General features: G+C 50.9%; 9 protein-coding genes across 9 annotated transcripts; 7 read left to right on the top strand and 2 right to left on the bottom strand.

The window, feature by feature from the left end:
* Nucleotides 1-717: 717 nt before the first annotated feature.
* On the top strand, nt 718-2,489 carry ALTATR162_LOCUS4883 (uncharacterized protein; the record flags this gene model as incomplete). The annotated part of the gene is made up of 3 exons (XM_043312499.1): nt 718-901; nt 954-2,189; nt 2,239-2,489. The coding sequence occupies 3 exons, from the start codon at nt 718-720 to the stop codon at nt 2,487-2,489; spliced, it is 1,671 nt and encodes a 556-aa protein (XP_043168434.1).
* Nucleotides 2,490-4,588: 2,099 nt separating this feature from the next.
* Nucleotides 4,589-5,969, top strand: ALTATR162_LOCUS4884 (uncharacterized protein; the record flags this gene model as incomplete). Its single annotated transcript, XM_043312500.1, has 4 exons — nt 4,589-4,765; nt 4,829-4,914; nt 4,961-5,875; nt 5,930-5,969. The coding sequence occupies 4 exons, from the start codon at nt 4,589-4,591 to the stop codon at nt 5,967-5,969; spliced, it is 1,218 nt and encodes a 405-aa protein (XP_043168435.1).
* A 723-nt stretch (nt 5,970-6,692) lies between these two features.
* Nucleotides 6,693-8,517, top strand: ALTATR162_LOCUS4885 (uncharacterized protein; the record flags this gene model as incomplete). The annotated part of the gene is made up of 2 exons (XM_043312501.1): nt 6,693-7,317; nt 7,457-8,517. The coding sequence occupies 2 exons, from the start codon at nt 6,693-6,695 to the stop codon at nt 8,515-8,517; spliced, it is 1,686 nt and encodes a 561-aa protein (XP_043168436.1).
* Nucleotides 8,518-9,370: 853 nt separating this feature from the next.
* Nucleotides 9,371-10,347, bottom strand: ALTATR162_LOCUS4886 (uncharacterized protein; the record flags this gene model as incomplete). Its single annotated transcript, XM_043312502.1, has 3 exons — nt 9,371-9,945; nt 10,035-10,215; nt 10,273-10,347. 3 exons carry the CDS (start codon nt 10,345-10,347, stop codon nt 9,371-9,373), a joined length of 831 nt encoding a protein of 276 aa, XP_043168437.1.
* Nucleotides 10,348-11,105: 758 nt separating this feature from the next.
* ALTATR162_LOCUS4887 (uncharacterized protein) lies at nt 11,106-13,815 on the top strand (the record flags this gene model as incomplete). Its single annotated transcript, XM_043312503.1, has 3 exons — nt 11,106-11,123; nt 11,180-12,564; nt 12,897-13,815. 3 exons carry the CDS (start codon nt 11,106-11,108, stop codon nt 13,813-13,815), a joined length of 2,322 nt encoding a protein of 773 aa, XP_043168438.1.
* A 210-nt stretch (nt 13,816-14,025) lies between these two features.
* ALTATR162_LOCUS4888 (uncharacterized protein) lies at nt 14,026-14,397 on the bottom strand (the record flags this gene model as incomplete). The annotated part of the gene is made up of 2 exons (XM_043312504.1): nt 14,026-14,139; nt 14,203-14,397. The coding sequence occupies 2 exons, from the start codon at nt 14,395-14,397 to the stop codon at nt 14,026-14,028; spliced, it is 309 nt and encodes a 102-aa protein (XP_043168439.1).
* Nucleotides 14,398-14,672: 275 nt separating this feature from the next.
* Nucleotides 14,673-15,746, top strand: ALTATR162_LOCUS4889 (uncharacterized protein; the record flags this gene model as incomplete). Its single annotated transcript, XM_043312505.1, has 3 exons — nt 14,673-14,778; nt 14,839-15,370; nt 15,434-15,746. The coding sequence occupies 3 exons, from the start codon at nt 14,673-14,675 to the stop codon at nt 15,744-15,746; spliced, it is 951 nt and encodes a 316-aa protein (XP_043168440.1).
* Nucleotides 15,747-16,118: 372 nt separating this feature from the next.
* Nucleotides 16,119-22,479, top strand: ALTATR162_LOCUS4890 (uncharacterized protein; the record flags this gene model as incomplete). Its single annotated transcript, XM_043312506.1, has 9 exons — nt 16,119-16,272; nt 16,338-16,837; nt 17,532-17,623; nt 17,676-17,869; nt 19,403-19,848; nt 19,965-20,974; nt 21,026-21,172; nt 21,224-21,459; nt 21,506-22,479. 9 exons carry the CDS (start codon nt 16,119-16,121, stop codon nt 22,477-22,479), a joined length of 3,753 nt encoding a protein of 1,250 aa, XP_043168441.1.
* Nucleotides 22,480-23,727: 1,248 nt separating this feature from the next.
* ALTATR162_LOCUS4891 (uncharacterized protein) lies at nt 23,728-26,824 on the top strand (the record flags this gene model as incomplete). Its single annotated transcript, XM_043312507.1, has 2 exons — nt 23,728-23,859; nt 23,918-26,824. The coding sequence occupies 2 exons, from the start codon at nt 23,728-23,730 to the stop codon at nt 26,822-26,824; spliced, it is 3,039 nt and encodes a 1,012-aa protein (XP_043168442.1).
* Nucleotides 26,825-27,085: the final 261 nt, after the last annotated feature.

Raw genomic sequence — 27,085 nt, forward strand, 5'->3', positions numbered from 1 at the left:
TCATATCACATGATCCTGCAAACACATGGCTTAGGCAGGTGCAAAGGAAAGAGCCATCGCTATCTCGCCTCTCATCTCGCTGCTAACCTCTCCTCCACTGACTGTGACCCTACAGCGCTCATCGAGCATCTCTCCCACTCTCATTGCTCACCCCGCTACCAAAGGACATCATCGCCTCTACATAGGCTTAGCCTCTTCATCAATTTCCTATTCATCTTCTCTCCCTCAGTCACCTCGCCTGATCTAAAATTACCTTTTTTCTCATCGACCCTACACCTACCTGCATCTCAAATGCCCGCTTAAAGACCGTCTTTACTGTCAGATACACGACACCTACCTCTACCGCGAACCTCGGCGAACCGCAGTCAAGACTCACCCGAGCAGCATCATCCCACACTGTATTGCACTGCATACGTTCAGCCCACGCTTCCGTGACTTTCGCCGACGCTTCTCCACACACAAAGGCATGTCGGTACCTAGTCGTCACTATGCACCCATAGACGAAGCCTCCCATGTTGATATGCATACACGCAAAGCCTCGCGTAGTCCGCCAAATAATGATGTGTGCTGCATATATGTCCACGCTGGCGCAGGCTATCACAGTCACCAGAACGAAAGGATACATCTCGAAGCATGCAATGAGTGAGTCCTCTAGCATGTCCCAGGAGATTTCGCGGTAACGCTTATGCTAATATACGTAGTGCCGCACAACTAGCCATGTTGATTCTGAAGAACGGCGGCTCAGCCCTAGATGCCGTCGAGGCTGCCATCAAGACATTGGAAGATCGAGAAATTACCAATGCGGGATATGGAAGCAACTTGGCTATGGATGGTGTCGTCGAATGCGATGCCTCTGTAGTGGATCATTACGGGCGTAGTGGAGCCGTCGGCGCTGTAGCTCGTATGTACCCAGCGACCAATGGTTGCGGCTCAGTACTGACAATCATTGACAGAAATCAAGAACCCTATATCTCTAGCACGAATGGTCCACGATCACACCATGAGTCCACTTACGCTGCGTCGAGTTCCTCCAAACCTCTTGGTATCCCAGGGCGCCACCGATTTCGCTGTGGAGATGGGAATGCCGATCCTGCCTCACGATGCACTCATCTCTCCTGCTGCGAAAGAGCGTTGGATGCGATGGCGCTCTGACTTAAGGGCTGCCGAGCGCAAGTCCAAAAAGAGTGGTGCACATCCCTCATGCTGGAAGATCAGAGATACTGTAGCACCAGCCGATGAGCGGACACAGGAACGCATGCGCGAACAACACACTCAGAACCTGCTGCAACCACAATTACCCCCAATTTCGGACGATTTGATGTACGATCAAGGTGAGAACTCATCTTCTGATCCTTCGGTTCCTCCTTCAGAGCAGTCTTCGAACTTTTGGATCAGCGATGAGCAAACCAGTGCGCCCGACCTGACCGATAAAGTATCATTGGCTGTCGACGTACGTCCTCCCACCGTTGTCGATGCCTCTCGCAATGCCTTCGTCAACAGCACGCAACAAGTACCTAACCTAAAAGAGTATCGTCGCGATGCAGGTTACGAGAGCATCATGGAAGATGCGCAGATGGAGGACGTCACCTACATATCAAAATCGCGCAAAACATGGGCCGACGGATCTGGAGAGGACTTTGACTCTGATTCCAGCGCGCAGACAGCCAAGGGCGGCCCTATCGAGAAGTCTCAGCATGACGCGATCAGTATCCGCCTACCAGAGACTCCAGACGAGAACGTAGCCAACTCGCGATTCACCGCTGCATCAACACCTCTGGGCCACGTCAAAGAGACAACGTCACTGCCGCCGATGCCATTTAGCCAGAGTCCGCGCGATGCTGAGGAAGACCACATTACGGATACTGTTGGAGCTATTGCGATTGATAGCTGGGGCAACATTGCTTGTGGTGCATCTTCTGGGGGCATAGGCATGAAGTATCGGGGACGCGTAGGCCCAGCAGCTCTCGTCGGCGTAGGTGCTGCTGTCATCCCTGTCGACCCTGATGACCCCGAGCAGACGTCCGTTGCGACTGTTACAAGCGGAACCGGTGAGCACATGGCAACCACCATGGCTGCTACTGTATGTGCCGAGCGTCTCTATCAGAGCGTGAAGAAGAGCCGCGGTGGGGACTACGTTGAAGTCACCGAGGACGAAGCGCTCAGGGCGATGATCGAGAACGAGTTCATGGGTAAGTCGGCCTCTTTGGTGTTATCTACAGTATATTAAGTCTATGTCAGGTCATCCAAGCGTCAAGCATAGCAACTCTGCCGGTGCCATTGGTATCCTTGGTGTCAAGAAGATGCGCTCTGGCATGCTGCTCTACTACGGACACAACACCGACTCGTTCGCCATGGCATCCATGTCCTCGGATGACAATCGACCTGCCTGCTCGATGTCTCGCAGCAATGGCAACGGCCAGATCGCGCAGGGTGGTCGGATGATGCCCATGAAACGCAATAAGAAAACCAAGTCGACCCCTCGTCGATGAATGTGGTAGGGGTATGCGGATTATCTGAGATGTTCCGGTGTACAAATCCCTATCACTCATCCCCTAAGGCCCTGATTCCAAGTATCTTCGGAGAGCCTTGACAGCGGTCAGTATCATTGTTTCTCCATTTCGTATAAAATCATATGCATCTATGGTTGTTTTATACCCCCTGCAAGGTGGCTGTCTTTCCTATCCTCCTCTAGCTAGCAAGTAGTGTTTTGGAACTCTTAAAATGGCGTGGTAGGAGCGGCTGAGCCATCCTCATTGCGCTGTGGAGATGATGACTTCCGAGCTACCCTGGTGGCCATCTTCTTTCACCGATAGCACATGACGTTAGCCACATGCTACTAGCCTATTCAAGCGTAGCTACCCCTCAATGGCCACCATCCTTTGTGCATACACCTGCACTAGGCCTATCAACTATACCAATGTCCGTGGCGAACTCATTTGACACCCTTACGTTCGCATCATTCTCCTACGCTCAGACATTTTCCCCCACTACTTACGCCACGCAACAGCGACTTCTCTATGCGTCTTTTGCAGGTCCAAGATGGTAGTAACTTCAGCCTCGTGGATTTCTCAGACAGTAGCGTTCCGCCCTATGCCATTCTTTCACACACCTGGGGCCCCAACGGCGAAGAAGTCACGTACCAAGACCTGTTTAGTGGTGCAGCTAAGGAGAGAACAGGTTACCGCAAGCTTACCTTCTGCAGAGAGCAAGCTGCAAAGGATGGCCTCCATCACTTCTGGATCGACACGTGCTGCATTGATAAGGCTAGCAGTGCAGAATTGTCGGAAGCAATAACCTCTATGTTCCTTTGGTATAGCGACTCAGCCCAGTGCTACGTCTTCTTGTCAGATGTCTCTGTCGAGGGACAGAAAACGGATTACGACGACTTCAACTTCACGTGGGAGTTCGCTTTTCGAACAAGCAGATGGTTCTCACGCGGCTGGACCCTTCAAGAACTCCTCGTCCCATCTGTACTTAGGTTCTTTTCTAGAGAGGGCCGGCAACTAGGCGACAAGCTGAGCCTGGAGAAAGTTATCTCTGAGATCACGCACATTCCTATCCTTGCCCTTCGGAACAAGCCGTTAAATACCTTCAGCGTCCAGGAGCGGATGTCGTGGACGAAGAACCGCCAGACCACGCGGAAAGAAGATGAAGCATATGCGCTGTTAGGTTTGTTTGGTATCAGTATGCTGCCGATGTACGGCGAGGGGAAAGAGCATGCCTTGAAGCGGCTTCGTAAGAAGATTATAAAGTACTCAGGGGATGAGTTGCAGCAGTTTCATTCGAAGGTCGTTCTCGAAGCAACTCAGGCATTGAGCTCCTCAAAGACCCGTATGTTCACTGTTATTTATGCGAAATAACGCTCTAACAGAATGACGCTACGCGCAGAATTAAGTTGCGATAACTTGAATATACAGTGCAACCAAATGCAGAACCAGCGTTGGACAGGGTGTAGTGACACAATCTCTACGACAGCTGACAACAAGTCAGTCTCCAGTCAAGCGAAAAGAAGCGACCACGATATCACGTTTAGTTCACCACTTCAGCTCAGTCTCGAGTCTTACAAGGATACCGACGAACTTGTATGTGTCACATTTCCATCTTTGTGCATCCTGTCAAAGAATGTCCGAAGTTCGAGGAGTTCCTTTGTTATGTCGCCACCAAGCCTCTTCACCCACACCGGTCAATATACAACGACCTTCAAATGAAAGGTCTGGACAAAGGTTACAATAAGACGAGGGATAAACCTCAAAGTAACAACACGCGAGCAGGAACTATCGTTGCTGGTCATAATAATCATTCAATTGGTCCACAACCGATTCTTCAGAGGGTTACTGTAAGCGAATATCAACAAGCAAGTTCGGCCTGCCCCCTCGGCTGCATCTGCAGATGTCACGCCCCTCGCCGTTTCAAAGTTTCCCTTTACGATCACCTATTTGGGTCATTCTCGATCACCGTCTCAGCAGCGTCTAAGGACAAGAGTCTGTGTACCGAGACATCTTGCTCACGGCGGTTGTTGTCTATCGCGAGAGTTACTTATCGGCTTCCCTCCTGGTTTTTTGGTCGAATCTTGTACCTTACTGTGATTATGCAGCCACAAGTTGGGTTGAAGACGTCCTTGAAGACGCTTCGCATTGTTCCCGATGATGCAGACATCATGCGATTCACTAAGATAGGAGGCCTTGAAGGAGCCAGGTCGCTAATAGAGCAGAGATTGGCCTCCCCCCTTGACGTAAATGCCAATTGGAACGTACCTGTCCTTAGTGTAAGTACCTGACAGCCTCAAGTTCTTCGGTGAGACACGCAGGAACTAATTGAAATTCCATAGTATGCTGTTCAAGGATATCATACAGGACTCTGTCGACTTCTTTTATACGAAGGTGCTGATCCATGCGTGGAGAATCGATCAAACGTGTAAGTTACTCTGATATCCTCTGGCTTGCTTGCTAATCAAAACTAGCTCCGCTTTGGATAGAGCATGGGATATTGTACTGGCACAGAACGCAGATACTCAAACTGAGGACGAAATTCGTTCCGTTTTCTCATTGCAGTATAACTCAGCTTGGTTTGAAGAGCAGCAGTTCACCACTCTCCATAAGATCATCTTCAACGCAGTCAGGCGGGATTTGCGAGCAGAATTACAATCGTCCACCTCGATGATCAACCAGCAGGACTCAGAGGGCCGGACACCATTGATTTGGGCTTCAGCAAGAGGCGATGAAGGATCAGTACGAATACTTTTGGAGTTCGGTGCAGATCCGAATATTAGCTGTGCAACGGGAAACTCGCCGCTATTGCGTAGCGTACGGGCAAAGTCACCCAGATGCATCAGACTTCTCCTGGCACATGGTGCCTATGTCCTCTGGAAGAGTACCTTAGGGTTTACTGCTCTACACTATGCAGCATACTACAAAGACGACGAGGACTATCTGACGCCGCTTCTGGATGACGGTTTACCCATTGACGAAAAAGACAACTACGGATGGACAGCCCTAGCAGCAACTGCTGAGTATGACCATGTAAGCAGTGCCAACGTGCTTCTGCAACGCGGCGCCGACATCGAGACTCGTGATAAGAACGGATGGACCCCTCTGCTAAGGGCTGTTAACTCAAACAGTCAGCGTGTACTGAAATTGCTACTCGAACAAAAGGCGAATAATCACGCGGCCTCTTTCCGTGGTGAGACCATTCTTCATTGTGCGGCAGGAAAAGGCGACTATGATACTCTGGAAATACTCTCCGCAGTAACTCTTGAAGACTTGGATGTCGATTTGAAGAACGAGAAAGACCAGAGGGCTGAGGACTTGATGAAGTTTCGAAATTCTCAATTTCCGCAGCTTGTTGCAGCTTTCAACAGCTTGATTGGAGGCTTGAGGTACGAAACATGAGTGTCGAACAACATTTGTCAGATAACAAGCTGACTATCTAGGCCACAAGCGGTCACTAAACGGGACAACTTTGTATCGTGACCTATCTAGTTGGTATACGCTGGAACTCGCTGGAACCCGCTGGAACCAATGATATTTCACCTCTAAGGAAGAATACGGAGACTGGAGAGAAAGTTGGAGTTGCCCGAGACTAACGACGTGTTTGGAGCCTTCTTGTGGTCGCAGTACAGGGCTGAACCTCTAACAAGAGGAACAAACTTGGTGGGAGAGTTCACAATACGCTTTCTATGGATTTTCCAAATCAGCTGACATACACAAGGACATGGTAGTCCATAGGCTACAAGTTACAGCGTCAGTCGTGATGTGTTGTCGAGTATACACGTGTGGAATTACTGTCAACCGTTCCAGGCTCAATGGTCCATGCCAGAGAGGGAGCTATTTCATTGATCGCCAATTTGTCGGATTAATTAACTTAACCTACCAAGCGAAGGGTTACGTAGGTCACTTCGCCAATCAACACCCCCCCACTCTTGCTGTGGGAAACGTCATCCATGGATACATCGCGCCCGGATCTCACATCGCATCATTACCACTGCAGACAAGTCGTACCACTGGCACAGCCCACAAGAACTGCGCAGAGAGATTGTATGTCATATCCAGATTAATGAGGTACTTATCTCTGGCCGCTTTCGGCCCGCGCCCGATAACGCGGATGGGAAGACGCAGCTACTAGCATCACCGCACTGCATATAACGGCATCGGGACCATCTGTAAGGTTGTTCGATCTGACCAAAGACCCTCCAGATGATCATCAAGTCCGTCTCCGTTCTCGCCCTCGGCGCGATACTAGGAGTTGCATGCAACGTGGGCACAAACACGACGTGTGTACTGGATGTTAACCCGCTGCACCAGCCTTATCCCTATTTCTTTCCACCTCAAGATGCAGCGGAAACAACCGCTTTGTTCCCCATGCCGATATGCTTAGGCATTCAACTTGAAGAAGCTACGATCGATCAATTGCAAAGGTACCTGGAAGATCGCACCCTAACGTCCGTTCAGCTCTTGAAGTGCTACTTGGACAGAGTTTACCAAGTGGACGAATACATCAACTCTATCATCGAGCTGAATCCGGATGCGGAGAGTATAGCAGCTGCTCTTGACGCCGAGCGCGCGGCGGGTCGAGTGAGAGGACCATTACATGGTGTACCATTCATCATCAAAGATAACATCGCGACAAAAGACCGGATGGAGACTACAGCGGGAAGTTGGATGTTGATGGGGAGTGTGGTACCTCGCGACGCGCATGTCGTTGCTAAGCTGCGAGAAGCTGGGGCGCTTTTGATGGGCAAAGCGACCCTGTCCGAATGGGCCGACATGCGGTCGAACAATTACTCGGAAGGCTATTCACCAAGAGGCGGCCAGGCGCGAAGTCCGTACAACTTAACTCTGAATCCTGGTGGGAGCAGTTCGGGAAGTGCAGCAGCGGTGGCTGCCAATGTTGTCACTTTCTCGTTAGGCAAGCTAAGACCACAGCGCGTTCTTTCTGGCATTGCTCTAACAGTCAGCAGGTACTGAAACAGACGGCAGTGTCATTAATCCAGCAGAGCGCAACGCTTTAGTCGGCATAAAGCCTACGGTTGGGCTCACATCACGAGCTGGCGTGATCCCTGAGAGCATCCACCAGGACACTGTAGGCACATTTGGGAGGACGCTTCGCGACGCTGCCTATGCATTTGACGCCATCTACGGAGTTGATGCACGCGACAACTACACGCTTGCACAGCAAGGCAAGACTCCAGATGGAGGCTATCTGCAGTTTCTGACAGATCGCTCTTCGCTACGTAATGCAACCTTTGGTTTACCCTGGAGCAGTTTCTGGGTGTATGCTGATGAGGAACAAAAATTTCAACTACTGTCCATCATTACACTGATCGAAGGTGCCGGTGGTACAGTCATCAACAACACCGAACTGCCCAATTACAAAACAATTGTATCGCCGGATGGCTGGGATTGGGATTATGGAAGTACTCGCGGTTATGCGAACGAGTCTGAGTACACCGTCGTGAAGGTCGACTTCTACAACAACATCAAACAATATCTCTCTGAGCTCGAAAACACCAACATCCGCAGCTTGGAAGACATTGTAGCTTACAACTACGCGAATGACGGTACTGAGGGAGGGAACCCCTGGCCGCTGGGCATCCCTGGATTTTATTCTGGCCAAGATGGGTTTCTTGCTTCCCTGGAGTCCAAAGGCTTGATGAACGAAACATACTATCAAGCACTTGCGTTTACGCAACGCAGTACTCGTGAAGAGGGTATCGATGCTGCGCTCGCAAACAACGGCCGCCCGCTTGATGCACTGCTTGTACCTCCGGATGTTGGTCAAACCTACCAAATCGCTGCGCAAGCTGGCTACCCGATGATCACTCTGCCAGCTGGTGTACACTCGAGTACTGGTATGCCGTTTGGGCTGGCGTTGATGGGAACGGCTTGGAGCGAAGCGAGCCTGCTGAAGTGGGCGAGCGCGATCGAGGATGTTCAGCTAAGCACAGGCAACGCTTTAAGAAGAACGTTGCCAAGATGGTATGGGTATCTGGAAAGGAACATACCAATTAGAAATCTGTGATTTATGTGGTGGGGAGTCAAGCGATTGTCTCAAGAGGGAGGTGCATCTGAGCAATTGGCATATTATAGAATTCGTATCGCCTTGAACACGGTATCGCCAGATACCTCGCCGGATATTGGGCAATTGGTGGAGATGACGAGTTGAAGTCACGGCATTGGTTGGTGCGGGATGCCGTTGTTGGAGGAGTTCGAGTCTGGAAGATGTTCCATACCAGCTGGCAGGCATGGTGACAGAAGCTGTGCCGGCGCGGGGTAGACGTTAAGTATGGGTTGGATCATGGTGAGAGAATGAACCTTGGTATCGCGTGTTCACGCATCTAGACGCATGATCGATGGACGATGGCTCACCTGGGAAGTCTCGTGACTCTGCTTTGCGTGACAATAATTAATTTCCATGTGTCACGATACGGTGTAATAGTCTGGTTTGATGGAGAGTATGTTCGACCCGTCTATGTTTTGACATCGATACCCCAAAAACACCCAAACTCACCACCGAGATCGCAACAGCAAGTGTTGAACGCGATGAGGCGCATCACCGATCGCGGCGCATGCACAAAAGCTTCGACAGAGATCCTCGCCTCTAGAAAGCCATCTTCGCACCGTATCATTCCCGAGAGCGCACATGGCTGCACTTGAATGACCACTTGCGAAAGCTTCAGAGATCGATTCCAGCAGACAATGGCGCAATTCCTTCGCCTATGTCTCGAAGTGGGCACCGAAAGCCGTCACACCACGCTTTTGTGATCCTCGAAACAACACTGCAGGCCTCGTCAGATCGTCTCCACACATATTGGTTCTCGCAGTTGAGTAGCATGTGTCCTCATATAGACAACTTAACTAATACCTCCCTAGCTCTATTTCCCATCATACCCCTTCACCCCCTTGACCCCACTCCCCTCAACCCTCCCACTCGCCACCCCCAAACTCCTCTCAAATGCCCCCGTAATCCCCATTTGATCCGTCAGCACACTAACCATATCAAAACCCCTCTCCGCATACCCCCTCGCATCCTCCCCCGAGTTGCAATACATAGCCACCTTCTTCCCCTCCGCATGCGCTGCCTCCTTGATCCTCTCAATCGCCTCTTCCAGCTCCTTATCCATAGTCGAAGTCAAGATAGGATGGCCAATGTTATTACCTAGATCAAACGGCCCAATCAGCAAACAGTCTACGCCTGGTAGAGCCGCAATTTCCCGGCAACTGGCTAGCGCAGAGGCGGTTTCTATCTGCACAATTGTGAGGAGCGTGTTGTTTGCGTGGCGGAGGTAGTAGGTTAGTGGTTCGTTTGAAAAACATTGGGTGGGGAGGGGGGAGCCGAAACCCCGGGTTCCTTCAGGTGGGAATTTGGCGGAGGAGACGAGTTTTTTGGCGTCTTCGACAGTGTAGATTAGCGGGACTATGACGCCGTGGGCACCGCTGTCGAGGGCGCCTGTGGATGTGTTAGCTGTCGCGTGGAGATGCTGAGGGAAGTTGACATGTAGATGCGAGACGTAGAAGTAGGTGCGGGATGTAACTCACGCTTTACCATCCATGGCTCGTTCGCTGCGATGCGGACAAGAGGGCTCACACCTGCGTGTGCTATAGCTGTAACGGCTTCATGCATCTGGCTGTCGTTGATGTTGCCATGTTCTGTATCGACACATATCCAGTCCACGCCTGAACGGGCAATTGCCCGGGCGTGGTTTGTCCCTGGGAGCATCTAACACTTCGTTAGTCACTTTAAACAAGAGCTAATTCCATCTCGAATATGAATTACCTGCCATCCTCCGAATGTCGGTCCTCCTTTCTGGAAGGCCTTGTATATCCGGCTTGCTTCTTGTAGGGTGTTCATGTTGCGCGAGTAAAAGGGTGACAGGCTGTTATAAGAGAAAGGGATCCAAGGACGCTTGAAGAGTGGTTGAGATGTCGGTACAAATGCTTTTGACAAAGTGGTTCTGCGTAGGGCGTGCGATATCGTCATGGCTTTTGTAGTTACGAGAGGGGTATTGCCGTGTTGGAGAGAGTTACCCCACAACGGGACGCGCTAGGCTATGTGGGTTTATGGGGAACGGCAATACACCTTTTCTGCGTTGACACGACGATTGTTTAAAGGTTCTCCTTGTTTTGGAGACGCACGCAATGGAAGTTCATTTTTATATTGGTTGCGAAGCATGATGGTGTGGATCCATCTATGTACGAAGTGAGTCAAGGGCGCTTGGGGTCTTCGCGGCAGGTACGACCCTTGCGCCCTACTGGATTTGTGGAGCTTTTTATCTCGTGTCATCAACACCAACGCGCTACGGCCATCGCAAGGTTCACTTTTATCATATTGAGAAATGTAATCATCACTCAAGGTAGTGGTCCTTCATCATAACGGGTGAGGTTACCATGTTGTCAACCGCTGTTGCCGGTTCGGTTCAACATCCTCGCAGATACAGCCCCAAAGTAAAGACCGGATGCAAGACGTGCAAGTATGATGATGGAGTTTGTGTTATCCGGTGATGAATTGCCAACAGAAACCAGGAAACGCCGCGTCAAGTGCGACGAGAAACGGCCTGATTGCCTCAAGTAAGCAGGCAAGCTTCCTTACACGCAGACTTAAGGACTACCATGCTTACCCTGCTAGATGTACCAAAACTGGCCGCAAATGTGATGGTTACAGTCGACTGAAGCATGACTACCAGACTCAAATCATCAGTTACGCCCTAGGGCCATCGAGAGGACCTCGAGCCACAATATCGCTATCCTCTAGTTACGACAATGTACATTATCTGGAGTTCTACTACTACCACGTCGGACCGATGTTATCCGGCAGATTCGACACCGAGTTCTGGTGTGGAATAGTACTTCAAATGGCTCATGCCGAGCCCACTGTCCGCAACGCCATGATAGCCCTCGCTCATCTAAACCAACACCAATGCGGCAGTCTAGCACAAGCGCGCCAGTTTCCCGCAATGAACAACACAGAAAGCGGCCGCCAGTTCGGTCTATACTACAATAAAGCAATCAGATGTCTTGTAGCCCGCATGACCGAGGCATCCTACGCACCAGAAACAGGGCTGGTGACTTGTCTCCTCTTCGCCTGCATAGAGTTCCTACGAGCTGAGATGCAAAACGCACTGCTTCATATGCGAAATGGCCTTTGTATTGTTTCCGAACTGCGGAGAAAACATGGCATTAGCGCATCTTCTTCGTTACCTGATACTGCGCTGAGACCTAACGGTGTCAACGGACCGCTAAATATGATTGAGAGAACGCTGGTTCCGGTCTTCACCCAGGGTCTGATATCGGCGCTGTTGTATGGTGTGGACGTGGATACGGAATTCGCTTTCCTTCATCCCACACCACTAAAGCACGTACACATGCAAGACTTCACCAGTACTCGCGAAGCTCGTCTTGTGTACTGTGAGATCAGGAATGCGTCAATCCTTCTTGCGCGTGATATGGCTATCAATATATTCCAAGGCCTTGAACCATCGGCATCGGACCGCGAGCGTCAAACCTACATCTTGTCCTGTCACCAAACTTGGCTCAAAGCTCTGCTCGTCTTCCAAGAAAATACAAGAAATATGTCGGAGGACGACGAACTTGCGATCAGTGCGTTAAAAATCGGTTATCACGCGACGTATACAGCAACAGCCTGCGCGCACGACGCATGTCAGATGTCTTTCGACACGCACCTCGACAGCTTCGAAGCCATCATCTACCACGCAACACTTCTCATCAATAACACTATGAACATCGTGACTCGTACGCAAACGCAACGTTCTCATACAGGCGCCGCCGCAAACTTCACTTTCGACACATTGTTAGTCCCAGCCTTGTATTACACAGCCCTCCGCTGCCGCCATCCTGCCACACGCCGTGAAGCCATCGCACTCCTCTCCCGCAAACTCGCCCGCGAAGGCCTTTGGGACCCGGAGCAGTATCGTATCGTAGCTGAGCGCGTCGTTGAGATTGAAGAGAAGGAGGTTGATGAAAGAGGCTGGCCGGTAGAGCGAACGAGACTATGGAGCGGTACTGCGACGGCTGATGCGGATGAGGAGAGTGGATTTCGAGCAGATTTCTTGTTTGCAAAGGATGTTGGGAGGGGGGTAGCGGGGATGTGGAGTGGGTGGTATGGGTTGGATGGGAAAGAGAGGAAAGGGGTTTCTGTGGGGGAGTTGTATGTTGAGGTGCCTGTCCAGCGCTGCTCGGACTCTTCATAGTTAAAGAATTGGTGTACTATTATACTCGCGGAGAAGCTCGTTCTTTCGGGATCGTATCTGAGCATGATGCACCCTGTTGACTAGTCGTCGATTGGTTAGCAAAGGACCCCACTATCAAAGTACAAGCCAATTACTAGCGCATCGCGTGGATCCATATAAGAAGGACATCCCGCTTAAACAATCGTTTTCATAGTATATGTCTCTCTGTCATGACTTTCCTCGCCCCAAAACTCCAGATCATCTCCGACCTCCATCTGGAGACTCCCATCACAAACCCACAATACTCACACATTAACCTCGAGGTCAGCGGCACCGTATTATTCCTGCTCGGCGACATAGGCCTGGTCATACACGATGGCCTTTTCGTGTTTCTGCGGAATCTTCTCGAGAAAAACCGTGATTGCCACATCTTCTATGTCCTAGGCAACCACGAAGCCTACCAGACGACTCTCGAAAAGGGTGTCGAGCATATGCGCAGCTTCGAGGCGACTGCAAGACAAAACTTTGGTGGTCGTTTTCACCTCCTCTCTCGCGATCGATACGACCTCAACGAGAAAGTAACAATACTAGGCTGCACACTATGGAGCAGTATTCAACCACATCAAGCCGCTGAGGTCGGTTCCAGAATGAAAGATTACAGAGAAGAGCAGGGTATACAGGACTGGACACTTGAGAGAAGCTGCACAGAGCATACCCGCGATGTACAATGGCTCAACGCGCAAGTCGAGCTTATTCAAAGGACTGAACCGCATCGAAGCATAATAGTCTTGACACATCACTGTCCTACGATCGATACCCGTGCGACCCATCCACAGCATGAGGCTAGTTCGATAAATTCAGGATTTGTATCTGATTTGTCGAAGGAAATGTGTTGGAGGTCGGCGGCTGTCAAGATGTGGGCTTTTGGACATACGCATTACAGTTGTGCGTTTCGGGATAATGCGACGGGTAAGCTGGTAGTGTCAAATCAGATGGGGTATGGTGGTATTGCAGGTACGAGCGGGGGTAGAAAGAGGATTAAGACTGTGGTAGTGGAGCAGGAAGGGGATGGGTGGCAGGTGGTGGAAGACATGCAGTTGGTCGAGCAGCGAGAAGAAGAAAGGCATGATTAGATAGGGACATGCACAAGGGCGATGAAAGAAACGGAAGAGACAAAGCCTACCAGACGATCATGACCGACGACATGTATCACTGCTCGACCAAGCAACCAGGCGAGTCAAAGCGCTTTCCCAACATGCGCAATCGAAATAGCAGGTCGCAAAACGAAGCGAACTATACGGAATACGCGATAGGTTTTGGCTTCAGGTAGATTTGGTGATGGTTTACGATTTCTCTGCTTCATCCATAGCTCTTGTCACCTCTTCTTCCTTGAAGCGGTGCATGAGCTTCAGCGATGATGCAGTCGTCTCCTTAGCTTCGGCCTTATCGATGTGGATCTAGTTGAACATTCAGGTACTCTGTGCGTTGTCCATATATAGGCAATGTCCAGGTCGGCTTACCACCGGGGTATCGAATTCGTACAAGCTCTTCCACTTCTCTTGACCGGAATCCATGACATTGATTTCTTCGTACTCGAAAGGTCTCTTCGCCCTGACGTTGTGCACAACGGCTTTCGCTGTGTCGCAGAGGCCGCATGGCGTTCGCGTGAAGAAGGTGATGCGGCAAGCGAGCAGACGGGACGTGGCGCGAAACATGTTGGCGACTTATTGACAACCCACACACTCAATAACGATTGCTATGAAGGTGCAGTACAGACGACCAGGATTGGGTGGATGCGCCGTGATTCCAAAGATGCGAAAGCTTCAAGGTCCAGAATTAAGCTTCGCGCTTGGACCCTATGACATGACCGCTGCTGATTTCCAGAATATTCCGAGCAGCGGAACAAAATCTGGGGCATCGCAACACCTAGAGTAACGCGCATTCGACCTTTGCACCATTCTTTAGGCGCGTATCTACACAAATTGTTATCATGGCGAAGAAGTGTGTTCACAAGGGCTGTGGCAAGACGTACGAAGACGAGAACGAGGAGTGTGTTTACCATCCAGGCCCACCCAAATTCCATGAGGGGCAGAAAGGTAGGTCAGCACAAGCCGGTCCACAAGGGTTGCAAAAGAGATGCTGATGCGATTGTACAGGCTGGGAATGCTGTAAACCTCGCGTCTTGACCTTTGACGAGTTCCTCGCAATCGAGCCATGCACCAAAGGCAAGCACTCTGACGTAGACGACACACCCAAGCCAGAGCCTGTCGAGGCGCCCGACGTACCCAATGGCACTCAAGTCAACCTGGGTTCGCTCGAGGAATCCCTCCCTGCGCCTGCGCCTCGACTACCTACCGCACAAGCCACACCCAAGCCCACAGCTTCGCCCGCCCCACCGCCAGAGTCCGAAGACGACGATCCGAGTATAGCGATCAAGGAGGGTTCGACATGCAGGCGGAAAGGATGCGGTGCCGTATACAAAGAAGGCAACAGGGAAGGCGAGAGCTGCATACATCACCCCGGTGCGCCCATCTTCCACGAGGGCAGCAAGGGTTGGAGTTGCTGTAAGAGGAGGGTAATGGAGTTTGATCAGTTCATGAAGATCGAGGGCTGCAAGACAAAGGATAGACATCTGTTCGTAGGTAGTGGCAAGAAGAAAGAAGGCGAGGAGAAGCTAGAGACAGTTCGGTACGTCCCCTCTACCCTGCCCATCGAGGCACATTCAAGACCAGCTACTGACTACAACACCAGACACGATTACTACCAAACCGCAACCTCAGTTGTCGCCTCCCTATACCTCAAGAAGATCGACAAAGCCACAGCTGTCGTCGACTTCCAACCCACACACGTAAAACTCGATCTACCTACAATGGACAGCAAGCGTTACCAGACCGAGTTCCCCCTCTTCTCGACCATCAAACCAGAGGAGAGCAAATTCAGGATACTTGGCACAAAACTCGAGATGACGCTAGTCAAGGCGGACGGAGCCAGCTGGCCGGTTCTAAGGAGCGACGACAAACCTACTGGGGAGATGATCCAGGTGGGTAGGGCGGGCAGGGCGTAGACGGGAGGCCACGACCAAGATATGGTTATTGTTATAGAACTCTAACAATGCATCAACGAATTTACGTCAAATCATTTCTTCTTGTCTGTGAATAAGAGGGTTAGAATGGTGTATAAGTGAAAGAGGGGTGGCTTATTAATCATGACGCACCTCGCGCTCCAGCTATCTCCGCAGTTATGCAATCAGTCTCCAACATGGCACCACTTGGTAGTTTACTAAACATAATTTATAAGGTACCGAGGACTGCAGTAAAGAATTAAAGTATAAGATCGATCGTCACGTTCGTTGTCAATTACAACAACACATTCGTCTCAAACTTGGTAGGGCATACACACACATATCAAGTTCTGACCCCCAAACAACAACAACACCATGACATCCAAACTCATCGCCATAATCGCCGGCGTCGGCCCTGGAACCGGTGCCTCCGTCGCCCGCAAATTCTCCTCCCATTACCCCGTCGTACTCCTCGCCCGCAAACCAGAAAACTACGAGCCTCTTGCCCAGGAAATCAATGGAGCTGGTGGTGAGCGATTTTCTCGTACAATTCACACGTGAGACATATACTGACTTCGTACGCCAAATTTCCAGGCAGGGCAATCGGTATCAGCACCGATGTATCCTCCGCCTCGAGCCTAGCATCCGCCGTATCCGCCATCAAGCAAGAATTTGGCCAGGATGTAGCTGCCGCAGCAGCAATTTTCAACGCCTCAGGCCCATTTATGCGGAAACCGTTTCTCGAGATTCCTGCTGAGACGTTCGAGGGAAGCTTGGGCGTAAGTGCCATGGGTGGAATCCTCTTCTCACAGTCCTTTCTCCCCCTACTGTTGAAGGGCGTGGAACAAAAGTCAGAACACCCACCCAGTCTGATTTTCACAGGCGCAACGGCAAGTGTGAAGAGTAATGCGCAAATGGCGAGTTTTTCGACGGGCAAATGGGCGTTGAGAGCGTTGAGTCAGAGTCTTGCGAGGGAGTTTGGACCGCAGGGCGTGCATGTTGCGCATGCGATTATTGATGGGGTTATTGATATTCCGAGGACGAGGGAGTGGTTGAAGGATATGCCCAAGGAGGCAAAGTTGAGCGCTGATGCCGTGAGTAATTTCCGTTCTGCACTGACTTTGAGGACTTGCAAGGTCATGGGGAATGTGTGTTAATGCGTGTTTGCAGATTGCGAATGATTACTGGTGGTTGCATACGCAGCCCAAGACGAATTTCACCTGGGAGATCGACCTCCGGCCTGCTATTGAGAAGTGGTAGGATGCTATGTTAGCAGGCGGGAATTGCGACGCCGAGGGTGTTCCAAGAATAGCGAAGATGGAGAAGTCGTGTTGAGTAGTCAACCAGGTGCAAAGATGTAGTATTGGATCGAGGCCACATGAAGATGGTCAAATATACATAATTTTGATCGCTTTTTCACCTTGGAATACCCGTGCATGAAAGTATCATAATTACCTATAGCAAACTCTCTGCCTTCCCTGCCGGTATGAAAGGCTACTTGATCACATTGATAGCTTTCTTCTTGCACTCTATTTCTGCGTGACCACGGATACCTTCGCCTAGTTTTGATGTCATTTTCGAGGTGCAGATGAGTAATTTAGGAGACGCTGGGCGCATATATTCCTACCAAATTTGCTACTTTGCTTCCTTCTTGCTACTTACAGCGACATCTCGACAACCAAGACACAACGATCACTATATCGACCGACTACTACACCTCGAATCGAGTCAAGTAGAATTATTGACAAAGGATTATGGTATGTGATATGCAGTACTGATACCTGATAGACAAAAGTCATGCCTGGACTCGGCAACTCCTGCTGGGCTACTGAGCCGTCCTCGAAGTCGTCTTGGACGGACGTGAAGACGCCCGACGAGGCGTAAGTATTTTCAGTTTGTCTCGGTATTGGAACTTCTCTAACGATAATAAAGTGAGAACATCGCTGTTCCATCTTTCGGTTTCAGTTTCCCATCTTTTACCAAGAAGTCAGCTCTGACCGCGCGCTCCTTTGTTGTCTTGTCTTTGTCAGAATCCAGGTCAGTCGAGATGAAGGAGCCCACAATCAAGGTCGATGCCAGCCCTAGCCAAGATCTTGCCAAGGTCAAGACGGCTACTCGAAGAAGGAGTAAAGAGAGGCTGTAGTTGCCTGACATAAGGTTCAATGACTAGACGCACACCAGGTGCATAAGGCTGAAGATAGCCGGCGACTTTCCAAAGTTGGAATGACCAACAAAAATGCACTTGAAATCGCCTGGCTACCGTATGGAATGAACGAGCGTGCTCAAATCTAACTTCAAGACTTCATGTACCACAATTTCGGAGGCGCAATGGGTGCGACATTAATCCCCCGATGGCAGATAAGACGCAAGGTTCTACACCGATCAAGCAATATCCAGATTCGGCCACATGCAGATAATCTCACTCATCAATGTCAGGCTGAACTTGGTCGCATGCGCATGCGCGACATAGTTCGTTAACAGTGGCGAAATAGAATCATGTCCCATTTGGCCTGACGTATGACTGCGGCGCACCATGGGTAGTCATAGATCCCTGGCATTTTTCATATACAATGTCGTTGAGATGCGGCGTCGCTCGAATGCATGTCGATGATTCTGCCCGCAAGAAGGCAAATGCTAAGGCTAAGCAATCGAGATTGATGCCACTTTCGAACCCGCAGAGGTAAGACAACGAGGCTGCGTCTACCGGCCAACAAGGTCAGAACATATCATAGGTAGTATTATGCGTAGTCGACTCGATGGGGCAATAGATGGACGAGAAGCTCGCATCATGTGAAGATGTTGCACCGTTCGGAGCCTTGCATACCCCCATGCGGGACGTGCGCTGGCGATGATGGACCCGGTCCTAGGGGACTAGGGTAAGTTGACGGTGAAGCGCCTGGCTTACAGCCAAACGCAATCGACTGGGCGTATTTGTAGGTGCGCCATAAGGCATTGCAGGATCTTAGTACTGCGTGCATGCCCACCCACGTGTCAGCACCTGTTCTGTGTGCGCCAGCTCACCTGCTGGGACAAGCAGAAGATGGGGGCGTTTGAGAGACTCGGACCAGACGGCATGGGTGAAGAAGTGATGGTTCTAACCGGGCCGCTGATGAACTGTAATGTTGCTGCCACGACCGCGCGCCGGCCAACAACTGGGTCGTGTCGTAGTGCCTGGAAGGGTAAGCATAAGCTCATGACGGCAGACCGGCAGATAGAACACGGTGACTGGTAAGTCTGTCGGATGAAGCGATCGCTTAAATACCTAGGTATGCTATGGCAGCACTGCAAGGACCAACGCCAAGTTGCTATCGTTCCGTCGGAAGGGAAAGTCCAACGTTAATACCCGTGTGCCCGCAGCATCATCCGTCAGAGGCCAGACAGCACCGACTCTGAAACCACACGATCCGAGCGACCGCAGATTGCGCTACCTGTGCCTTTGGAATACGGGACGATTGCATAACAACGCCCGCCTGCATTTGCATCCTGTCGTCGTCTTCTGGTAATCATCGGCCCCAGCCTTGGACTGGCGCTTCCGGCTGGCATAGCCAACTCTCCGGCCCGCACATCGCAGCAACGTCACCCGAAGAGACTCGAACAACAAGACGCGCGCAGCCTCGACGTCGCCGTTTCTTATCAAGCCACTCCCTGAAACCCTCTAGAATTCATCGCCAAAATTCGCGCACCGCCTGAGCTGGGCGCCGTCGCGCATCCTCCCATGACTGGAGAGAATGCACCGCGGCTAACTGCAGTGCCTACCTACTCACAACAACGACCGCCCCAACGGCCACCATCTCCTCCCGGACAGCACCAGCAACTTCAATCTCCCCTAACCCAGCTATCTCCGTCCACAGTCAAGGCGTCTCCGCAGCAGACTCCGGGTCCCCTTGATGCCAGCGGCGGCAGTGCTGAGCTTTCCGGAAAACGAGGCATGCGCTCGCAGATTGCATGCACCAGATGTCGCCGAAGCAAGACCAAATGCGAAAACACGGGTCAAGGTACGACGTGCAAGGCTTGCGCAAACACCAACCGTGACTGTACCTGGGACCACGCAGCTGTCGCGAGCACTACCGGGTCGGTGCGTCGTGACAGCACTGCCGACTTTGATGTAAGTCATCCCCTTCTAGTGCCTCTGAATACTCAAGCAATCGCTGTGCATGCATATCCTTATCGCCGAGTACATGTGCTGGTCCAAGTCACGTGAACTAGTGCTGACACTCCTAGGCCCCGCCTAAGAAGCGGCGCAAGTTGCTAGCACCCACATCGAGTACAGCACAACGCTCAGTAGAAGGCTTAGGCACATATGAGGACGCTCTCCAATCGCCCCTGCTTACGCCGCAGGTCTGGGAGGAGTTATTTGATATTTACGACAAGCACTTCTCTACTGACTTTCCCTTCTTACACAAGAGGACTTTCTTGAGCTCAGTACAACAACCACAATCTACCGACAGCTCATCTGATGCCAAGACTCCGACCCAGGCTCAAACGCCTCAGATATATCCCCCTTTATTGCTAGCCTTCCTTACTCAGACTGCTCGCTTCCACGACAAGCTCGTGCAGCAGACAGGAAATGACCCTATCAAGACTGCTGAGTTCTATGCCCAGGCTACGCGCACTCAGATGGGTACGGAAATCTTCGGCTTTCCAACTCTTGAGAAAATTCAAACACTGCTCATGCTGGGCTACTATGAATGGACTAACTTGCAAGGTACCGAGGGCTGGATAAAGATTGGTCTTGCTATTAGATGCGCCATATGCCTAGGTTACCCGCATCTAGATGTGGATGACAAGGGGCTGCCTGCACCACTGAGAGATTGTGAGAAGGGTCTCTCTGAGAAGGATCAATTTATTCTTCGCGAAACCCAGCGCCGTACCTTTTGGAGTTGTTGCCTCATGGATTGCTATCTGAGCTGGGGAGAGGATCGACCAAGGATGCTCACGCCTGACCAATTCCAAAGAACTCAACTTGTGTGTAGCGATGGTGCTTTCAATTTTGGAAGGAAAGCACGGACAAGGCTGTTGGGCGAAGACGATGCGGCATATGAACAACGGAGGAAAGAATGGAATGAGCATACTGAGCGTCGTCGTAACGACCATAGCGGGTCTATTCAGGCCGATCCACTAGACGGTGGGAAGTGGGAGATAGGTGAGCATGAGGCAGAACTCACATGGTACATCAAAGCTGTTGTGATATTCGGCGAAGTGTCGCAGTGGTCTTGCAAACGGGGCCGAAGGTATGTCGCGTCTTAATTGTATCGCTGCAACGTCTCGCTGACAATGTGTAGACAAGAAGGCAAAACTCCGCCATGGCGCTCAACGACAGGTTTCAAGAAATTAGAAGATAAACTTAAGCAGCTGAAGCGCGACCTTCCTGACCACCTCCAGCTTACCCAAGACAACACCGAGGATCGTATATACAACAAACCGGGAAAGTACGTCTCGATACACGCAATGTACACTTTATGTTTTGTTTGGCTTTACAGAGAGTATATGCCCACGTCACCATGGACATTAACATATCCTCGCGGTCCGTTGGACGAGCCACTGATTGATGAGAAACCTCCGGATCCGGAGTACTGGATAAAGCAAGCCAAGGATTGTTGGAAAGCCTGCGTCGACTTTACACATTTACTCCATACCATTGAAACTTCGAGAGTTCATAGCAATCTAGTTCAAACACCGACGGTAGCTTTCTCTTGTTTTGCTGTAGGAATAGGCAGTAAGTTCATCTCACTCCTCTGGCCGTGTGGTGCTGATCAGTTTAGCTATATACTGCCACTATTTCCCTCACATGGATCCCGACAGCGTTCTTTCATCCCGTTTGAGTCCCAGAGCCCACGATATCGCCAACGGCTTCCTACTTCGTATTTTGAGTCGCTTCAAGATGGCTCGCTCGTGGCTTGTTCAACTGGCCGAGTGGCAACGATATTATCGTCGTGAAAAGAAGAAGTATAGGGAGTTGAGTGGCCAAGTCGACGATTCCCCAAAGAGTAACTCCAGCGACGGTATCGCTAGCAGTGGACTGAAAGACTACGCACAATTCTTCGAAAGATCTCACAAGCAATTCGGTGATATCTCCACCGACAATAATAGCCAATGGTCCACCAAAGACAAAGATCTTGCCGATACCAGACTTACGCATGACGAAGATTCCGCAGAACGTACCCTACCTGCCAGCACCTCTCCAGTCAAGCATGAGATACAAGGGGTGTCTGATGACAGATCTAACCAACATCCCGTAGTACAAAGTTCCTTCACTGCCGTCAATCGGAATGGAGTCCAAACACCTCCGGCAACCCACGCCTCGGCCTATGGACATCAAACAAATACGCCATCTTATGATTCGAATCCCACCTCACGTTTTGGAGCACACACCTCCCCACCAAGCTATCCATCATATCAGTACGGTAACCCACTGCAGCATACTATACCTACAGCAAGAACTAGTTTTGAGACCGGTCCCAATCACAACCATATATCAGGCAATGCATCAGTTCCAATACACACCGTCTATTCAGATTGGCAGACCGCAAGACCACACGATTTGCATGCGGCTAGGATGGCGATGGAAATTGACGGTGCTCAAACATTCACCAATAGCTGGGCTGGACCAGCCATGATAAGCGACAACGACCAGTCTTATGACTGGGGGGGAGCTATGAACTTCACGAATTTCCCGACCAACACTGCGTCCTATTACCCCTCAAGTGCTCCAAACTACTCATATCCGCCACAGTAGTCAGCAAGATTCGGGAATGTCTTGCTTTTCATCGTCGACTTCTTCAACGAACGGCGGGTAGTCTTAGCTCATAAGTAGAATTTTGTGGAGCTTCCCTAACCATGTTTGGTTTCTAGCATATCTGGTCAACTTTTTTTTGCTGTACATCTTCTTCTGTTCTTTAGTTGAGCGTATGCTATGGTGATGCTTTTACTAGCTGCATCGGTATGCCATTGGTTTTCCAAGAGCGACGGGAAGTCATGTAGAGGAGTTCTTCACTTTTTTAAGCGGTTGTTGTCGTGTAGATGTTTCCAAATGGCATGCTACAACATGCGCGACATTGCCTGTATCATGCGCAGAGACAGTCGTGGGCGCATCGATTCTTTTGAGCGATTTGGACGCACATATGTTATAGCGTATTTTGGGCCTGCCGTAATACATTAGTAATCAACCATTGTACGTTGTATCTGCTCTGCTCATTTGCTTTTCGCGATGATCAAGCCCTTATTACGTCAACCCCCAAATCGATGTACCTCGGTAACCTCCTCCACATTCGTATCCTCATTCCATCTCGCGCGCTAGTCATGCCATCCGCAATTATCCTGCTCCAAGAAAAGACATTCGAGTCAATACATATTATGCCGACGCCCGTCGACATTACAGCGCGGATGCCTTGCCTAAAACAGAGGCGGAACAAGTTCTCATCGTGCTGTACCCAAGCTTCCGCAAGCATCCACAACTAGTACACCAAGCATTAACCCCAGCACTAACCCCACTGATCGTCCACACTCTGCACCGCCTGGGCAACGGCCATGGCGCTCATCGGACATACTTCCCCGCCTGCGTCATCCGAGATGCGGGCACCGACGAGCACTAACAAGCTACCACGCAGCGATATTGGTGGAATCGGTACATGCGTGCTTTCGCGTGTTTAGTTGCTTTGACGACCCATGGAGGAACTAGTATAGGTACGGCTACGCGACCGGTTGAACTCGCACGACTTTAGCTTGCCCAACATGGGGGTTGAACTGGGGGAAAGTACTGGGGAAACGCTCGGATCGTAATGACACGAGCAAGCGAGAAAAAAAAGATGCTGTCATCGAGCCGACAGGAACGAGTAAAGATCCCGGTTCGGATACATGCAAACCGTGAGTTAGAGTTCCGGAAATGGGGGGGAGGGGGATTTACTTTATATTGCTTGCCCTCCCCGAGGGTTTTGCTTGAGCTTACAAGCAATTTTGACCTGTGGTTACGTTCATCCTGGTCAACATGAAGAGCTTTATGAGGCTTGGTGGCGCGGTTGCGCTGGGGTGTTTTGCTGTTGAGAGTGCAGCTAGGGCTGTGGGATATTCGCCCAAGGAATGGATCAAGCCGTACAAGAGGGAGGCTTTACAAGATATCGTAAGTTACGATATTGCAATGGAGATTGTGAATCATTCGTGATTAACCATGTTTGCAGGTCACCTGGGATGAAGATTCGCTCTTCGTGCATGGAGAACGCATCTTCCTGTACTCTGGTGAAGTCCACCCGTACAGACTACCGGTTCCGGATCTCTACCCCGATATCTTCCAGAAGATTAAAGCCCTTGGTTACAACGGCGTTTCCTTCTACGTTGATTGGGCCCTGCTTGAGGGCAAACCTGGTGTCTACCGCGAAGAGGGTGTCTTTGATCTAAAGCCTTTCTTCGACGCTGCACAGGAGGCTGGTATCTATCTCATTGCTAGACCAGGTCCATACATCAACGCTGAGGTATCCGGTGGAGGTTTCCCCGGATGGATACAGAGGGTCAACGGCACGCTGAGAACGCGAGCGCCGGATTTCCTGGAAGCGACCGACAACTACATGAAGAATGTCCTGGCTACGATTGAACCCGCCCAAATCACCAACGGCGGCCCTATCATCCTTGTACAGCCAGAAAATGAGTACACACAAGCTACCTCGGCCATCAAACCTTTCCCAGATCCGGTCTACATGCAGTACGTGGAAGATCAGATTCGCGACGCAGGTATCATTGTACCTCTGATTAGCAACGATGCCTCCGCCAAGGGAAACAACGCACCTGGTCAACCTGCAGCTGTTGACATCTACGGACACGATGGATATCCTCTTGGATTCGACTGTGCTAACCCAAACACATGGCCGGATGGCAACCTGCCAACGAACTGGCATCAGCTTCATGAGCAACAGAGCCCCACTACTCCTTACTCTATTGTTGAGTTCCAGTCTGGCAGCTTCGACCCCTGGGGCGGACCTGGTTTTGACAAGTGTGGAATTCTGGTTGGTGCAGAGTTCAACCGCGTATTCTACAAGCAACTGTACAGCTTTGGTGTCACGATCTTGAACTTGTACATGACCTACGGCGGCACCAACTGGGGTAACCTAGGTCACCCTGGTGGTTACACAAGCTACGACTACGCCGCACCAATCAAGGAAGACCGTCAAGTCGATCGCGAGAAGTACTCTGAGCTCAAGCTGCAAGCAAACTTCTTCAAAGTCAGCCCTGCGTACCTGACCGCTACACGTGGCAATGCTTCGAATTCCACCTGGACGACCAGCAGCGATCTGAGCGTCACACCTGCGACCAATGAGAAGACAACGTTCTACTTCGTGAGGCATTCGAAGTACAACTCACTAGAATCCACGACCTACAAGCTCAATGTTGCAACCTCGGCATTAGGAAACATCACCGTACCTCAGATGAACGGTACTTCGCTCACGCTAAGCGGCCGGGACTCAAAGATCCACGTTAGCGACTACGACATCGGTGGTGCCACTCTTGTCTACTCTACTGCTGAGGTCTTCACTTGGCACAAGTATGAAGACAAGACTGTTCTGGTCGTCTACGGTGGACTTGGAGAGACTCACGAACTGGCTCTTGCCGTTACCGGTCTGGAAGTTGTCGAAGGCGATGTCAAGAGCACTACTACGCGTGGTATCACGGTCTTGAACTTCAAGGCTGATGGTACTAGGAAGGTGGCAAAGGTTGGAGTTGACAGCTTCATCTACGTCTACATGCTCGATCGCAACGACGCCTTCAACTACTGGTCCATCGACCAAGCACCTCATGACTCGTCCAACCCTGTCATCGTCAAGGCTGGCTACCTGATGCGTACTGCTAAGGTCACTGGCGACACCATCGCCCTAGTTGGTGATCTCAACGCAACAACAACGGTCGAAGTCATTGGTGGTGCGTCATCTGATGTGTCTAAGATGACCTTCAACGGCAAGGACATCGACTTCACCACTACCGAACAAGGAACCTTGTCGGCTGATATCGAATTTGTCAAGCCGGCCATCAGCATTCCCAAACTCAGCGAACTGGAATGGAAATACGTCGACTCACTACCAGAGGTCCAACCTGGATACGACGACAGCGAGTGGACTGCAGCCGATTTGAAGAAGACGTACAACTCTCTGCGTCCATTGACCACACCCGTATCGTTATACAGCTCCGACTACGGCTACCACACTGGCACTCTGCTCTTCCGTGGTACTTTCACCGCTTCCGGAAACGAATCAACCTTCTACCTTTCCACGCAAGGTGGCTCGGCGTTCGGCTCATCCGCATGGATTGGAGACCAATTCCTCGGCTCATGGCGCGGTTACGATGCAGCCATGAACGGCAACGCAACCTTCACAATGCCCAACCTCACCAAGGGAAAGACATACACAATCACAGTCGTCGTTGACAACCAAGGCCTAGACGAAAACTGGACCATCGGTACCGAGACTATGAAGAACCCACGCGGTATCCTGGACTACAAGCTCTCCGGCCACAACACCTCTGATATCGCCTGGAAGCTCACCGGTAACCTCGGAGGAGAAGACTACCGTGATATCTCTCGTGGTCCCCTCAACGAAGGCGGTCTGTTCGTTGAACGCCAGGGTCTCCATCTCCCCGGTGCTCTCTCCGCAACCGACGCCAAGTGGCAAGCCTCTGCCGGTCCAGTCGCCGACGGTATCGCAGCCCCTGGAATTGGTTTCTTCGCCACGGAATTCGATCTCAACATGCCATCTGGCTACGACATTCCCCTTAGTTTCACCTTCACCAATGGCACCTCTTCCAGCAACAGCAGCAACGATGGTTCCAGCGTGCCAGCATACCGCGTCCAACTTTACGTCAACGGCTGGCAATACGGCAAGTACGTTAGCAACGTTGGGCCACAGGTCAAGTTCCCTGTTACAGAGGGTATCTTGAACTATAACGGCACGAACTATCTGGGAATTTCGCTTTGGGGACTCGATGGCGGGGCGACGAAGGTGGCGGGGTTGGAGTTGGAGGTTGATGCGCAGATTTGGAGTGGGATGAAGACAGTGGGGACTGTGATGGGACAGGAGTATGAGAAGAGGGAGGGTGCCTATTAAGATGAGATGAACGCGTAGTAGAGGAGTAGGATATATCGATACCAAATACGGATCTTATTGACATTATTGACCTTGATCGTAGTGTACGACGATGAAATTCCTTAGCATGACTTTTTGATAATAAGTTCTACGCAACGCGACAATCATGTGCTAGCCAAGAGAAGAGCGCTCATGAAGGTAAAAATTCTACAATACATTCATAGTTCGTTCTATCAATAGCGCTGCACGATCGTGTACTTTGGCTTACTATAAACTCCCTCT

The sequence above is a fragment of the Alternaria atra genome (assembly GCF_907166805.1).
Source record: "Alternaria atra isolate CS162 genome assembly, contig: 23, whole genome shotgun sequence".
Lineage (NCBI taxonomy): Eukaryota > Fungi > Ascomycota > Dothideomycetes > Pleosporales > Pleosporaceae > Alternaria > Alternaria atra.